Source organism: Jaculus jaculus, chromosome 11 (genome assembly GCF_020740685.1).
Source record: "Jaculus jaculus isolate mJacJac1 chromosome 11, mJacJac1.mat.Y.cur, whole genome shotgun sequence".
NCBI classification, from domain to species: Eukaryota; Metazoa; Chordata; class Mammalia; order Rodentia; family Dipodidae; genus Jaculus; species Jaculus jaculus.
The window spans coordinates 77,648,869-77,666,666 of NC_059112.1; the positions used below are offsets into that span (position 1 = coordinate 77,648,869).

The window sequence follows — 17,798 nt, forward strand, 5'->3', positions numbered from 1 at the left end:
TATGGTTGGTAGGTAAAAATATCCCAGGAAAGTGATATTTCTGTGAGATAGTCTCAGATGGTTCAGAATTCTTCATCTTCAAACCACAATCATGAAGATTTTTGCTTCAAAAGACTCATTGCCACTGACCTTACTGTATTATTTGTCATGACTAAAAACCTGTTTACTAGTCAGTCTGAATTTAATTTTTACCAACAGTTCCACCAAACAAACCTTTGCTAGGTGCAGTCTGCCCCAGACCCATTTATATTTCCACAATGACCTTCGGTGCTGTATTATTCTATTCTGAATCAATCCTGGGCCTAGTGGCCAAGAGCTCTTGCATACTAAGTAAATGCTCTGCTACTGAGCTGTGACCCTAGCCCTCTTTATGCTTTTTGTTTTAAGATAGTACCTCACTAAGTTGTCTACACTGGCCTGGAATTCATTTTGTAAACCAGGCCAGACTGGAACTTGTCTTATACCTGACTTAGCCTCCTGACTAGCTAGCATTACAGACATGAGATGCAGATATCCATGCTCAGCATTCTCTCTATAGACCCAGCATCAATTTCATTTAAGTTTCTCAAAACCAGTGCTACTGAAACAACAAAGTACTCCATCAAAGATCCATTTGTCTCTTAGTTTGCAGGACAGGATTGCTCTTTAGCTCATGGTAAGCTTGCTATTTTTTGTGTATTTTCAACTTAACAGTCTGATCTTTGATTTCTTCATCTGTTGACAAAGAATGTGGGAGGTAAGCAGTGGAGATTCATGTTTATGACATGATAAATCCAACTTTAAAATCTACCTGGAAAACCTTTGCAAATGAGGAATTTGCTTCAGGAAAAGAAAAATGTGTATATGCACACATACATTTTTATAGGCTACTTCTCCTTATTTGTCTATTTCAATTTAAGATCATAGAACTCAAATAATATACTCAAACTCAATAAATCCAAGAGAGTAAATTCTAAAACTACTATTTTATTATTAAAATTTGATCTTTGGTTTATATATGAAATATGCTTTTATTTGAAGCACCTGCAATGCCTGTCTTCAGCTAATTTCTAGTGCTTTGTTGTGATTTTAGAGTCACAAAATTTTAATGTACTCTTTTGTTTCTGTTACAATTAGCAGATGATAAAAAACCATGAGTTTTTATATGTCTGTCCACAATTGATATCCTTCCAAAATTAAATTAAAGGATTGGCAGAATATATAAAGATGTGGTATGATTCATGCTTAAGAAAAAATGGGTAATATGTAGTTCTTTGTATAGGACATAATTTTAGGGGCACACATCAGAGAATCATTTCAACTTCAACAATCTAAGGAATATTAAACTGTCATAAAAGGGATTGAGTCATTTTGATTGTCCTTTCTTAAAACTGTGTTAAATATGGACCAATAATATTATCTCTTCAGATTTTAAGTCACTGAGATTGCTAATTCCCATTCTTTTCAGTATAATGTAGGGATTGAGAAGTGAGAAATGTACCATATTTCTTACTGTGTAGACCAACATATCAATTCAGTTACTGCACATTTGGCTTTTGAATCATCAGATACAAATTTCCTAAAATTAAAGTACATTATAAAACTCATTAACTCATGGATGACTAATGATTTAGTATTCTACAGATACTGATATATAAAGTAAACCCATCATTAAAAATGTCCCACGTAAGTACTCTAAATGAGAACCCTCATTATATCTAGAGGAAGGAGGCAGGAAAGAACAAAGGGAGGGGCTGAGGAAGAAAAAGTAAAAGAAGAAGATAAGGATGGAGAAAGTGAGACAGAGAGAGGGACTGAGCAAACCACACTGTACACCTATAATTAGTAGGTATGTTTGAGGCCAGTCTGAAATAAAGTAGCAATACCTTCTCAATGAGAGAAAGAGAGAGAGAAAGAGAGGAAGAGAAGGAAAAAGGAGGAAGAAGAGGATAAGGAGAAGAAAAAGGAGGAGGAGGAGAAAGAGAAAGAAAAGGAAAGAAAAAGAAAAAACTGACAATTCAATTTTGGAGGAAAACAAATTTACTTCCCCAAAGTTACACACATACATATGCCCACTGGCATGCATGCACAGTAATTTTGAGAGTTTGTTAAACCTTTTGTTAAGCAGCCCAGAATGTGAATGAACGTCATTATTTAGGATCAGAGTGTTGTTGAAGCTAAATGGATTCTTTGACAATTTTCTTCTTCTCTTGAGATTTCTGAAGTGCACAGTTCACCTGAATTAATTAAGTGAATCATAAATTGCATAAAGAAAGAAAAGTAACTCCTGCCAGCACATGCGGGATTGCAGAGTCTAGGCCAAATCCTCCAGAGAACCAATTACTGGTTTCTAGACTTAAACATTCTTTGTGAAATATCTTCATCTGAGAATCTAAATGTAGAAGTTGAAAGTGACTGTTTTCTTTCATTCCTGTTCAGATTTAGTACCTTTCCTGACCCAGTCTCCACGATGAAGGTTGTGCTTTAATACATGGCAACACTTGTGACATCCAGACTGCAACTCTGCCCAGTCAATAGTCATTGTGGCATCTTCACCATTACATGCACTAGCAGGTCGTTCAAACAGTGAAATCAAGGCTGCTGTGAAAGCAATCGCTTGAACCTTGAACCATGGAAGGAAAAACAAACATGTAGGATAAGTGCTGTAAGAATAGACTTGTTAAGTTTCACAAGGAATGGATTATAAATCAGTAAGAATTTCCTCAACATTATTTAAATCATAATACATGATTCAAGTTCAAAGTTGGTAGAGCAGTTACTAAATACAATTTATTATTTGCTTGTAAGTTATATTTCCATTAGAAACAGGAAGAACAAGAAGCTTTCACAATGAGGAAAGGAGGCTGTTAAGCCTCTAGAACACTCTAATGTCACTGAAGAAGTGATGAGTTTGCTTATGTGAGATGTAATTTGAAAGGAAGATTAATGGCTGGATACAATGTCTAGATTTCAATGATTCCATCTTTCTAATGCCTCTGTCCCTTTGTTACATGATACAGGAAATGAGCACTCCTCAGATGGCTATATCGGGCATCCAAAATCCTTTTAGTAAAAATCTAACATGGGTTATAGGAGGAAGGTTCAGGCATTCAATGTTAAGTATTTATTAATATTGGGATCTAGTAGATTGTGCATTTTATGGTATAAAATTAACAAGACTTCTAAATGAGGAAAATATGACTATACATAGACCAGAAAAGTGCAATAAAGATTTTTTTTTTTTAAGGATGGGAGGATGGTGCATTCAGTAAAGTGCTTGTCATACAAGCATGAGGATCTGAGTTCAAATCCTCCACATGCACATTTAAAAAAAAGCCAGGCATGGTAGTAAGTGTCTGCAATCCCAGTACTGGACAGTCAAAGACAGAAGTATCTATGGGCTTACTGGTTAGCTAGTCTAGCCAAATTGGTTGATCTCCAGTTTAGTGAGAGACCATATCTCAAAAGCAAGAAGGATACCAACTAAGGAAGACACTAAATGTCTAGGTTGGCCTCCATATTCAGGTGTACATATGCACGTCTGCACTCATACATAGACTTGTGCCTGCACATAAACATGCAAATATAACACACACACATGATTTTACAAGTAAAGAGAATTGTAATCTCATCTGTCTATCCCATGTACAATATATGTGACCTTATTGTTTACAATGTAGGAGGTAATTGATTCTACTTTGAGCTAAAGTTTGATAATTAAATCCATAGTGTTCAATCGTATCATTCCTTCACTTACCTTTCCAGTTATATCTCCAAAAGAAAGAATTGATTCATTGCCATTGAGAGGATTGTACCAATAATCCATGCAAATTGGTGTTCCTGTCAGGCCTTGGAGTTTGTATTGACAAGAAAATTCTTCTTTGGAGAGCAGATCATAGAAACAAATTTCTTTACTGGTAAAAGCCACTGCTATCTAAAGAAGCCAAGCAGAAGATCAGAAGGTATTTATGGTAGATTTAATGAAAGCATTATGCAAAGAAGTCATGTAAACCTAATCACCAAATCAAACATAGTTCACTGATCGTCCTTAGCAGTGGTAGCGAAGTATAGCATGGGAGTGCAAATGCATTTACTCTAACTCTGGGCTCTAGCCAAAAGATGCATTACCTATTAAAGATGTTTGGACACACTTTCTCTCCTGTTTCTACTCCTCACACACTCACAAGCCTCCTCTATCTGTAAGAGACTAGAAAGCTAATCACATAATAAAGAAAAGGATGCAGAAGAGACAGAAGTGGTGGTTTTTATTTGTATTCCCAGTTCTCAGGAGGGTGAGGCAGGAGGATTGCCATGAGTTCCAGGCCAACGTAGGCTACAAAGTGAAACATTGACTCACAAAAGGAAAAAAAAAAAAAAGATACAAAAAGCCCATACACCTGAAACCTTATTACCTTTGAGAGGTAGTCAGATAGATTTGTTAGGTACTTTAGGGTGACTGGGCCCCCAAAATGAAAAGCAGAAATGTCCTTAAGCCTGCCCTTACAATCTCTATTTTACTAGAGATCAGAGAAGGTTCTCTTGACTAAAGGAGTTACCTCGATCTGTTTTTTTACATAATCCACCTAAGCTCCTCATGGGAGGGCATTCCCTTTCCTAGAATTTAAATCTGACCCTGGCATTATGTTTGGTTAAGTTCAACCCCCAAGCTTGGCATCACGGCTGGCATCTTCCTTAGCTAAACCTTGAATCCACACCAACCAGTGCTTCGAAGCTAACTAGAGCCTGAAGGTAAAGCCCACCACAATAAGATTATAAATAGATCCTTACTACAAGGGAAAGGTCTTTTTTGCTGGCTGTCATCCCTCCTGAGCTTCCAGGCTCTTGCCCTGTTAAGACTCCCCTTGTCTCAGCCCAGCCAGGTTGAGAAGAGGGGAAACCCTGTCCCCTACTCCCACATGGGCTCCTACCCCCTCCTGCCTTCCACGTGGCAGGAGTTCTCAGTTCTTTCTTCTCTTTCCTCTATAAATCCCTCTTCATGTTTCTTCTGGGCTCATGCTCAATTACCACATGGACTCTCAGATCATGTGAATGTGTACATTCTCCCTCCCTCTGCTCAAAGACCCTCCTTCTCCTTCATATACTCCTGAGTAAAAATTCAGTGGTTAATAAATTATCCTTCTTAGTCTTATTCTGTCTAATTCTTTGGTTAAAAACTGATATGAAGTCATGGTTTGAAGTTTAAGGAAAATTGTAACTATCTAAACTCCACAAACCCTGTTACACCTTTAGTTTGTAAAGCAAGCTAAAAGACTTTCACATATAAACAGTGCAAGTAGACTTACTTTATGTCATGGAAAATCAGAAAGGATACTTTTATAAAAAGTAGATTATTTAACAACATAAAAATCAACTAGTAGAAGCTATCCTTATGAAAGCACATGCATTAGATTTATTAAACAAGATGTCAACCCAGCAATTATAATTTTGCTTAAAGAACTAATGAAAATTATGTGTAAAGAGTTAAGTGAATATATACTAATGATATATTATCAAAATATATCATCAACAAACATATATAAATTATTAAAAGTAATAATTATCTTGCTAATTTCTGATTTGTAATTAGAGCATTTAATTCATTTAGACAGAATATAATTGCTATCAATGTAAGATCTTTTTAAAATATTTTTTTAAATTTATTTATTTACTATTCTATTTATTTTCAAAATGTATGAAGTAAAAGGTAAAAGAATTGAAGAGAAAAGTGGAAATTTTAACAATAATCGCTCTCAACTTCCAATAGTGGATAGAACAGCAACAGGAAAATCAAGAAATTGAAAACTTTATAAGCATCTAGATCCAACATATGTTTGAAGGACACTTCACCACGCATAGCAGGATACAGAGTCCTTGCAAGTATAATGAACTTCCCCATGATAGGCTGTATATGACAGTGGAAGAACACCAACCAATTCAAAATACTGAAGCCATACAAATTATGTTATCTGAATATGATGGGTTGAAGTTAGGAAGTTCAGTCAGTGGGAAGAAACAAAAAATTTATGGAAATTAATCAACATAGAAATACCAGTAGCTGAAGGAAGAAATCACAGAAATATTAGAGAGGTCACTTCATGAATAAAAGCAAAACCATATAGTACACTAGCCATACAGGATACAGTCAGAGCCTAAGCTGTAATTCACACTTGTAAATACCATTGTTAAGAGGAAGACCTCAAGTCAATGAACTCAATTTTCAATCTTCAATAAACTAGAAAGAGGAGAGAAAACCAAGCAAGTCCAAGAGAGATAACCAAGAGAAAAACAAAGCAGTAAAACAACAACAAAATAAAGATTAATAGAGACAAATGTAAGATTAGCAAATAGCAAAATGGAAGCACATCACAATACTAACCTGGTTCTTCAAACGACCTATAAAATTAGCAAACCCCTAGCTAGCCTAGGAGGATAGGGATTCAACTTATTAAATTCAGAAGTTAAGGGTTGGATAGTATACTCAACCAAATAAAAATACAATGCTACAAGAGAATATAATGAATAATTATGGGCAACAAATGATATAGTCTTTAAGAAATGGAGAGATTCTGAAAAACACCTAAATTTTCTAAACTAACTAGACAATCTCATTAGAGCTGCTATTGAGCAAACAAGAAAATGTCCTACAAAGGGTATAATACTATAGGTAGCTTCAATAACAAATTATAACAAACACTTAAAAAGCAATTAATATTAGTCCTTCTCAAATTCTTCCAAAACATAGAGTAGACTAACATTGATTATTCAGGCTGACCTGAAACTCACTTTGTAGCCCAAATCCAGCCTCAAATTCACTGCAATCTTCCTACCTCAGCCTCCATAGTGATAGGCACTAAAAGCATGCACCACCATGCCTGGCTTGGCAATACTTTTTAATGTTGTATAAGGAAGAAGTGGGAAGGTCAAAGCCAAGGTTTAGGTATCAATTAAAAAAAAAAAAAAAAAAAAAGCAGCTTGGCAAAACAGACATGATGGTAACAGCGACTACCCAACTATATGAAAGAAATCTGGACTGAGGCATTTTTTCTTCCATCTTCTCATGATCTCAAGCCTTGGCATAAAACCTCTAACAAGAAGGAACTGGGAACAGTGTCATCAGACACTGCTCAGGCAGTGTTGGATAAAGTACAGTCTCTGATCACTGACTTCCTCAGTTTACAAACCTCAGTAACACTAAGTACACCCTTTGTGCCAAGGTAGAGCTATACAACATCTTGTTGAGTCACAGATTTTTGAGGTGGGAATAATATAAGCTTCTTGGTGATCTTAGCAGAATTCAATCAGGACATGTCTTAAAAGAAGCCAATGGTGATTCTTCATGGTTCCAGGGAGAAGATGTACTATTTCCTATGAGAAATAAGAGCTTAATTCTTTGGAGACAAAGCTGATTCTAGGTCTGGCATAGGAAATGTACAAGACAATCCTAGAACATCTTGCATGGCAGGAAGTAAAGATTTCAAAAACTGCTAGTTATAAAAAGATTCAGAGAACGACACATTAGTCCCTACTGTCTAGAGATGACAGTTTGGGACATGGAATTTGTAACTCAGTGGATTGAAAATGTCTATTTTTTCAACCTGTGAATTTTATATTTTGCTGGAAATAATAATAACAGCACTTATTCATCTTTATAGGATAATAGAAAGTCAGTTCCTTAGCTCAAGAAGTGGCAAATAGAAATAAAAAATTGGGTATTTGCCCATCCTTTGTTACAAAATTTGTACAGGACAAGTAAATAATTAATATAAATTAACTATTAAGGAAATGTGACACCTAATATAAATTTTACAATATAACACCAAATACATTATATAGTATAAATTTTTATTACTGATGTATTCCATATTAAAATGAAGAGAAAATTAAGATATTACTATTTGACAATCTCTGATAAGTGGGTAATGGCCAGATAATAAGCAATAGCTGCTATTATCCTAGATCAAGATTAGATGTCTTACACCTCCTGCTTGAAGACTGCCTATCCCAAACAAACAAGCAACCCTAAAACTGACCAAGTCTCAACCCTAATTACCAACTCACTGGATATATAAATACCAGGTGGATATATTAAATAAACCCATGTTCACACAATCTGTAAAATCCATATACTTGAAGCCTTCAAAGACAAACACCAGTGTTTGATAAAAACATCAATAAATAAAGTCAAGAAAAACTAAAAGAAATGGATAAATATGGAAGAAACTTATCAATCAAAACAGACTGTTCCAAGTTGGGGTATAGTTCAGTGCACTTGCATGGTGTATATGAGGCCCTGGGCTCAATCTCCAGTACCCTGAAAGTAAAACAAGACCCATTACCATCACCCTTCCACAACATGTGAACTTGAGTGAGTTCTTAATTGAAATATAAATGTAAAAATATTAAGACAGTAAAGAGAGTATGCATATGACTAGACATTTGATGACATTAAGTAATTATTATTGAAAATATAGTGCTGCTATTTCTTTACATTAAACCTAACCATTTTAGAAATTTATAAATGACATGATAAGCATCTTGAGAGGGAAGGAATGGAGGAAACAACTTTAGCTGATAACTGAAAATGGTGAAAAGGATGTGGATAAGAGTTTTCCATGTTCCTAGTATTATTCTCTCTGCTTATGCCTGCCTTTGAAAATGTGCATAGTAAAATTGATCATAAGCTTAGTATAAGACATGAAGCATACAAATTCTTTAAGCTACAAACTCTGCCTCAAAGGTGTTTTCTTTATAGTGTGTATTCATAGTCTGATCATAGCTATAGTTGGTGGAAGATACTAAGATTAACTAGGCCTTACCCATCAGCTAGTACAGTAGTTAAAGCTGAGAAAGCAATTTCTGTTAACTGTGTGAGCTCTAGCAGGTGGGTTAACAGCCTCTTCCCTATGCATATGAATCCATGATCCTGCTGTAAGCTACAAAGAGCAAAGGTCTTATCAGCCAATGAAGCATGTCCACATTTGGGAGAAAAACAAGAATCTGAGTCATTGCCAGTGGAGTCATTTTAAGACATCTGAAAGAACAGCTAGGGAAAATGAGTAGCTCATTTGGCTCTGCTTGGTTCCTCTGGGTCAGATGAGAGGTACCAAGAGAGAAAACAGCTCTCAATCGCTGCTGGAATTACGCTTGATACACACCAGGAGCCCTGACCCATCCTTTTCTTTTCTTCACATCCAGTACATGGAGGTATCAAGACTGTTACCTTGTTGACATTTTCCAGAGACACCAGACTGGTCACCCATAGGTGTTTAAGTTTGATGGCATCTGAAGTGATAGGAAATGTTTCTTGGAGCTTTAAGTTCTCGCCCCAGAATCCCAGCAAACCTTCTTTACTGATTGTCAGATAGCGACTTGAACTTTTTAAGAAAACCACTTTCTGAATGGTGTCCTTGTGCTTCCCTGGGAGGAATTCAAGGTCCTTCCACTGAGGAACCACCATCGCCTTGGCTCGTTCATCCTTCTCATAAAGTAATAGCAGTAGGAATGAAGTCAGCTTTTCCCAATCAATGAAGCCATCCTGGGTCACATCCACCTTGTCAAAGAGCTCCCCATATTCATCCTTTGCGCCCCAACCAACAGTCTCTGTCATACTCTGCACAAATTCTTCTTTGGACATGTAGATGGATTCCCTGGGCTCTGAGGACTAGAAATGGGGATAAGTTAGTCAAACAACAGGCAGTGTGCCCTAGGCAGAGGAGAACATAACTGCTCCAACAATCCCAACAATAGGGCTAGAAGCTTCACATACAAATGTCATTCTATCTGAAAGTAGAAGGCGGGAGAGCCAGAGAAGACTCTCTGATGGAAGCAAAGGTTGGAGAGATGTGGGGATATTAGCTAGTATGGTGGTTTGAATGCATATGTATTTCCCCCATAGCCCTGGGCAGTTTTTGATTAAGATTAGGCTTCTGGGTTAGAGAGATAGCTACACATAAAAGATAGATAAGCACCTTACTGCCTGCCAAACCTAAGGACACGAGTTCATTTCCCATAAATCCACATAAACCAGATACACAGAATTGTGCATGCATTTGGAGTTCATTTGCAGTGGCTGGAGACCCTGGTGCACCCAAAACTCCCTTACCTTCTCTCTCTCTCTCCCTCTCTCCCTATATATATACATCACATACATACACAACACACATATGTGTGTGTGTGTGTGTCTGTATCTATCTGCTTGCAAATAAATAAATAAATTTATGTATGTATGTATGTGTGTGTGTAGTTGTACATTTCCTTTGAAAAAGATAAGATTATATTTCCTACTTATTCTCCAGCAGGAGGAACCATGCTGGAGGAGGTATGTCACTGGGGGGTGTATCTTTCCATCAGCTGTTTTTGGTTGGGTTCTTTATGCCTGCAACACCAAGAAATCCATGTAGACTCTAGAAGCTGGAAAAGGTAAAGGAAGGATCCCTCTAAGCCTCTATAATGAAAGCAATGCTGATAGCACTTGTATTTTAGTCTAGCAAAACCCATTGAGATTCCTGAGCTACAAGATTTAAATCACTAAATTTGCATAATTATGTGACTAATAATATCTTATAGCAACATTGGGAAGACCATGCAATAGTTTATAGAAAATGGGTAAAATATAAAACCCTATTGCTTAAGATACCCTACAGAACATTAAGAGATAAGGCTGAAATCTGGAAGGAAGCCAGTTCCAAAATGGTTAACCCATATATAGTGCTGGAAAGCACCACAAGTGCTGCTGGGAGAAAATGGCCAACAATGTTGTAAGCAAGCAGGGAACATTGCTATAAAAAAGCAACCAGCCTAACAAGATGCACACACCTGTGTAATGGTGTCACCCATACCAGGTGAGTAACCAATGGCTCTTTCAGTGGCTAAGAGTTACACTCAGTGGAAAAGAACTCATAACTGGGACTGGGAAATAAGTCAGAATCCTATGGAGACCAAGATTATGGACTCCAAGAAGAAGTTTATAGTCTTTGGCCCAAAGAGAGATTATACCCATCAAAATCTCTCCAAAGTAACTATATTTACACTATTTAACATATGCATACCTCATTTTCCATTGGAAAATCTGTTTTTCATTTTCAGAAGGCAGTTAGAATTGAGAACAACCAAAATCTATCAACAAGACTAGAAAAGATAGCTGACTCTCTGTCAGAAAATGAACCACCCCTCATACATTAGCTAGGACCCAGGTCAAACTGTAGAGGAACTGGCAACATGAGCAAGAATGTTGCTTCCATGGAAAGCCAGACAACCTGAGCCAGGATGATGGAGACAGACACTGAGGATACTCAAAACATACCAAAGCAGAAATCCAGAAGCTGCTGAGAGATCAACACTAAAGTAGGCCTACAACATGCCCACAATGGCACAGGAATTTTGTGGAGGAGGTGATGGAAAGATCATAAGAGTCATGGGGTGGGAAGGAATATCCAGAGGCTTCCCCCCCCACCACAATGACTGACTGCTGCTCTCACAACCCATATTCCACAATCCCATGGTTAATACCAGCAATCCACAGAGGAGACCACTCAGTGAATGAGGGCAGGGAGGAGGGAAATGATGGTACCAACACATGATGTGTCCACACAAAGTTTCTACTAAAAACATATGTTTTAAAATTTAAAAAGGAAAAAGGAAATGGGTGAATTCAGGGCTGGTGATGTGGCTCAGTTGTTAAGAGCCCTTACTGCCAAACCATGACGGGCTTGAGAAGGCATGAGTCTACAAGAGTTCCCCCATGCTACACACATCTATAATCTTAGTCCTAGTGGGGTACATACACCAGAGAATTGTGGGGCTCACTGAAAAATAATGGCAGCTCTGCATTGAGTGAGATACCTGCTTCAAGGAAAAGAATGGAAGAGCAATAGAAGACAATGTTCTCGGACTTCTGGGCAAGATGGTGACCACCAAACTACAACACACATCCACGGGAAAGAAAGACAAGACATTAAGGGCTCATTGGGTCTTTTCGGGGAGAGCAATCTCCATTAGATTGCCAGTGGGAGGGCATGGGGAGGGGGAGACGGAATCACTGATTCCCTTGCAGGCAGGTAGCCCACATCTCCCCCACATCAGCCACCATACTCACAGTCCCAGCTTCAGGAAACTCCTGCACTTACTGTAGGAAAAGGGTCCCAGGCTAGCTAACATAGTTCCACTTGCCTCACTGCACAGGGGCAATTGCCCTGCTACCCTTGCCCACAAGTGACCTTGGACAGACTCCGCCTATGGGCCCATTGGGCTCAGGCTCCTTTGATCAATTTGCCCACCAAACGTGCTCCCTGCTGGGGCAAGCTTAGCCTGCTCATGCCATCTGCTCACTTACTGCTCTGGGTGCCACACATTCATGCAGGAGCTCAAGCTCAAGCCAATTGCAACTGCCCATGTGAACTCAGGCTGTCTCTGTCTGTCCTTGTGCTAGCTCAGGTGCCAGCTCCTCCCTGTCTGCCATGCCGGCCAACTGCCATTGTCCTGTTTCAGGGGAATGCAGAGGGCTTCCCTGTCCCAATGTTCACCCACACTGGAGTTTGGGCCGTTTAGGTGCTTGGTGCCTCAGTGTCCTTCCTAGGGCAAGCACAGGCAGCTTTGATGTACTGCTGCATGAGAGCTCAGGCAACTTTGGTGCCTCTGCCAGGAAGAAGCTCAGGCGGCTTTGCAAGTGAGAGCCAAAGCCCAGATTGCTTGGCAACTGCCTCAGACTGCTTCAGATTCCCACTGTGCTTGAGCCCAGGCTGACCCACCCACCTATTTGCCCATACAGGGTGATGGGCAGACCACAGCTCAAAAGAAATAGCATGAAAAATCAAATGCAAGAAAATCCAGGTAGATCACCAAGTCCTACAATGAACATCTATAATCAAAACATAGAAGAAATATTAGGATGAAAACACCAAAATGAAGCTATAAGCAATGCAACCCTGACTAAGGTACTTGTAGAACTTGCAGAAAAGCAACAAAGGATGGATAATTGTGTGGATGCTGCCATCACTGGACTAGACCTAATAGATAAGGAAATGGAAGGAGTTCAAAGACAGTTAAGAGATATGAAGGAGAGTGAATAAAAGGAGGACCTCAAAAATCACCTGGTGATGCTAAATGAAGACATAAAGAAATGCAAGGATGAATTCAAAGAAGCATCAAGAAAATCAGAAAATGATGTGAAAAGGGAGCTTGACAGAGGGATGGAAACCATAGATATAAAAGTAATAGAAAATGCAAACTTAATTCAACAAGTCCAAAACTCTCTAAAAGCTCTCAAGAATAGAGTCAACCATGTGGAGCACAGAAACAGTGATCTGGAAGACAAGATGGAAGAAACAGTTCAAGCATTCAAAAATATCAGTAAGTTCAAAAGTTCCTGTGAACAGAACATGAAGGAATTGTGGGATACCCTTAAAGGCCCTAATATCAAGATCACTGGAACACCAGAAGGAGAAGAAACTCAGACCAAAGGCATGGAGAACTTATTTAACAAAATAATTGAAGAAAACTTCCCCAGTCTCTTAAAAGAAAGGCCCATAAAGATACAAGAAGCTAACAGAACTCCAAACAGAATGGACCAAAGGAGAAACTCTCCAAGACATATTGTTATTAAGACCCTAATCATTGACACCAAAGAGGAAATCCTAAAAGCAGCTAAGGAAAAAGAGCACACCACTTTCAAAGGTAACCCTATTAGAATTACTCCAGACTTCTCAATGGAAATACTGAAAGCTAGAAGGGCCTAGAATGAAACACTGCAAAGTCTAAGAACCAACACTTCCAACCCAAACTACTCTACCCACCAAAGCATCCCTCATAATAGATGGTGAAAGAAAAACTTTCCATGACAAAACTCAATGTTACAATTATATGAACACAAAACCAAAACTACAGAGAGTATTTCAGGAAATTTTCCACAGAGAATAATCAAATAATCAAACTCCAATGCCTACAAGAAGCAGAACATAATAACCAAACACAGAGAAAGAAAACAAAAAAACAAAACAAAAAAAAACTTCAAAGTCCATGAAAACACCAAGCCACAAATACCATCACAATATGGCAGGTATCAAATCAAATCTCACAGTCATTACCCTTAATATTAATGGTCTTAATTCCCCCATCAAGAGACACAGCTAACAGGATGGATCAAAAAATTAGACCCCTCAGTTTGTTGTCTTCAAGAAACTCACCTCACCACTAAAGACAGACACTTCCTCAGGGTGAAAGGGTGGGAAATAATATTCCAAGCAAATGGGAATAAGAAACAAGCAGGCATAGATATTAATATCAGATAAAATGGGCTTCAAACCAAAAATAATCAAAAAAGACAAAGAAGTCCACTTCCTACTTATTAAGAGAACGACCCATCAAGAGGATATTACAACTATAAATCTGTATGCACCAAACACAGGTGAATCACAGTTCATAAACCAAAACCTCCTTGACAATAAAGCAGAAATAACAAGCAACACCATCATACTTGGGGACTTCAATACACGATTATCAGTAATAGACAGATCATCCAAACAGAAACTCAACAGGAAAGTAAGAGAGCTCGACGAAACCATACTTCACTTAGATCTAATGGACATCTACAGAACTTTCCATCCCAAATCGACAAACTACACATTCTTCTCAGCAGCCCATGGAACATTCTCTAAAATAGATCGTATACTGGGTCACAAAGCCTGTCTCCACATATTGAAGAAGATTGGCATAATTTCCTGCATGATATCAGACCACAATGATATGTTGCTAGAAATTAACAACAAAAGACCTACCAAGAATCCCAACAGCATCTGGATACTGAACAGCACACTTTCAAACAATAAATGGATAGTGAGTGAAATAAAAAGTGAAATTGCAAAATTTATACAAATGAATGACGATGAGGACACATTGTACAAAAACTTATGGGACACAGTGAAGTCCTCAGGGGAAAATTCATAGCACTAAATGATTCATAACAAAGACAGAGAGATTCCAACTCAATAACCTAACCATCCACCTGAAGGCAGTAGAAAACCAAGAAATATCCAACCCAAAATGCTTCAGAAGGAAAGAAATAATTAAAATCAGAGCAGAAATTAATGAATTGGAAACTAAGAAAACAATTAAGACAATTGACAAAACAAAGAGCTGGTTCTTTGAAAAAAAAAAAAAAACAAGATTGACAAACCCATGGTCAATTTGATCAAGCAAAAAAAAAAAAAAAAGAGATGCTTCAAGGCTGGAGAGATGGCTTAGCGGTTAAGCACTTGCCTGTGAAGCCTAAGGACCCCGGTTCGAGGCTCAGTTACCCAGGTCCCACGTTAGCCAGATGCACAAGGGGGCGCACATGTCTGGAGTTCGTTTGCAGAGGCTGGAAGTCCTGGCATGCCCATTCTCTCCCTCTCCCTCTATCTGTCTTTCTCTCTCTGTCTGTCACTCTCAAACAAATAAATATAAAATGAACAAAAAAAATATTTTAAAAAAGACATGCTTCAAATTAACAAAATTCAAAATGAAAACCGAGAGATCACAATAGACATAAGTGAAATTGGAAGAATCAGCAGGACTTATTGCAAAAACCTCTACTCCACAAAACTGGATAATGTGGAAGAAATGGACAAATTCCTGAATGCATACCATCTATCAAAGCTAAACTCAGATCAGATTAATCTCCTAAACAAACCTATCACACATTGAGATTGAAAAAGTAAAAAAAAAAAAAAAAAAGAAAAACCTCTCCAAAAAGAAGTCTCCAGGACCAGATGGATTCTCAGCTGAATTCTATCAAACCTTCATGGAAGAACTCAAACTAATCTTCCTCAAACTGTGCCACACAATTGAAGAACAGGAAAAGCTACCCAACTCCTTCTATGAAGCTAGTATTACCCTAATTCCAAAACGAGGCATAGATGCCACAACAAAAGAAAAATACTGGCCTATTTCCCTGAGGAACTTAGATGCAAAGATCCTGAACAAAAACCCCACAAACTGAATCCAACAACACATCAAAAGCATTCTCCACCTTGATAAAGTGGGATTCATCCCAGGAACCTGAGGGTGGTTCAACACATGAAAATCTGTCAATGTAATACACCATATAAACAAGCTTAAACCCAAAAACCACATGATCATTCTGATAGATGCAGAAAAGGCCTTTGACAAGATGCAACATCACTTCATGATCAAAACATTCGTGAGAATTGGCATGGTTGGTTCATATCTTAACATAATAAAGGCAATACACAAAGCTCCTAAGGCCCAAATAATACTTAATAGAGAGAGACTGGAGGAATTCCCATTGAGATCAGGAACAAGACAGGGTTGTCCTCTCTCACCTCTACTCTTCAATATAGTACTGGAAGTCCTAGCTCAAGCAATAAGACAGGAGAAAGAAATAAAAGGGATACAATTTGGAAAGGAAGAAGTTAAGTTAGCCCTATTCACTGATGACATGATTGTATATGTAAGAGACCTAGAGACTCCATCCCAAAACTCCTGAAGGTGATTAAGTCCTGTAGCAGAGTATCAGGATACAAAATTAACACACAAAAATCAGTAGCCTTTCTATATGCAAATGACAAAGATATAGAGAAAGAAATAAGGGACATTGTCCCATTTTCAATAGCAACAAAGAAAATAAAATACCCTGGAATAACATTAACCAAGGAAGTGAAAGATCTATACAACAAAAACATAAAAACACTCAAAAAAGAAATTGAGGAGGACTTGAGAAAATGGAAAGACCTCTCATGCGTCTGGACAGGCAGAATTATCATCATGAAGATGGCAATCCTACCACAAGCAATATACAGATTTAATGAAATTTCAATTAAAATCCCAACAGTGTTCTTCAGAGATAGAAGAAAATTCTCTCAAGTAATATGGAAAGGCAGAAGGCCTCACATATCCAAACATATCCTCAGCAAAAGAAATACCTCAGGAGGCATCACCATACCTGATCTAAAGCAATACTACAAAGTCATAGTAATAAAAACAGCATGGTACTGGCATAAAAACAAGAGTAGAGACCGAGAAACTTCCAGCCAAGATGGCGACCGCCTAGCTGCACTCCAGATACCAAGGGGAAAAAAAAAGGCAAGTATTAGAGGGCAATTAGGAAATTTTTGCAAGAGGGAGGGCACAGATTAGGGTAAAACAGGGAAGGACAGACCCCGGCGACCCGCGCCCCCCGCACCCCCCGCGACCCACTGAATCCCAGCATGGCCTGGTGCCCTGGGGGCCCCGCATGCACCGAGCCCCATGCCCCACCCCACGACCCCCGTGCCCCCCGCACCGCGTGCACTGCACCCCGCCCCCTCGGCACAAGACCCATGGGCCCCAGGCATCCCAAGCGCCCTGCGTGCCCCGTGCCCCCGCACACCCCACGCCCCCCGCATGCCCCATGCCTCCCCAGCGCGCCTCATGTCCCCCCATGCCCCCCGCGATACCCAGCGCGCCCCACGCACCCCACAGCATCCTGCGCCCCGGCATGCCTCGGCGAGCTCCGCACCCCCCCACGTGCCCCGCACCTCCCCATGTGCCCCAAGACCCCACCCAGTGCGTCCTGTGCACCCTGCAAGCCCCGCTACCTCACTGTTGTTCTCTGATCCTGCAAGTAGACCAGCCACGTGGTGCTCGGTTCACAGGCCTGTGGAGGCCACCCCTGCTGTGAATAGATGGCTGTCAGATCCCTTGCTGCTGTGTTCATATCACTTGCCGCCGGTCAGCCTCTGCTGCGTCCCAATCCCATACCCACATCAGCTGCCTCTGCACTACAATTGCACGTGCAGCAGACCCAATCCCACAGCAAGAGCCACACAAGTCCACACTGAGTCACT

At 39.2% G+C, this 17,798-nt stretch overlaps 1 protein-coding gene across 1 annotated transcript in view; it reads right to left on the bottom strand.

Annotated features, from left to right (window-relative positions):
* Positions 1 to 17,798, bottom strand: part of Wdr49 (WD repeat domain 49) — a 200,574-nt gene that overhangs the window by 133,842 nt on the left and 48,934 nt on the right. The window contains exons 2-4 of the mRNA XM_004652370.2: positions 9,200 to 9,640; positions 3,737 to 3,913; positions 2,428 to 2,602 (exon numbers count right to left, since the gene is read on the bottom strand). Coding sequence (XP_004652427.2) covers positions 2,428 to 2,602; positions 3,737 to 3,913; positions 9,200 to 9,640 — 793 coding nt within the window. The remainder of the gene's footprint in view (positions 1 to 2,427; positions 2,603 to 3,736; positions 3,914 to 9,199; positions 9,641 to 17,798) is intronic.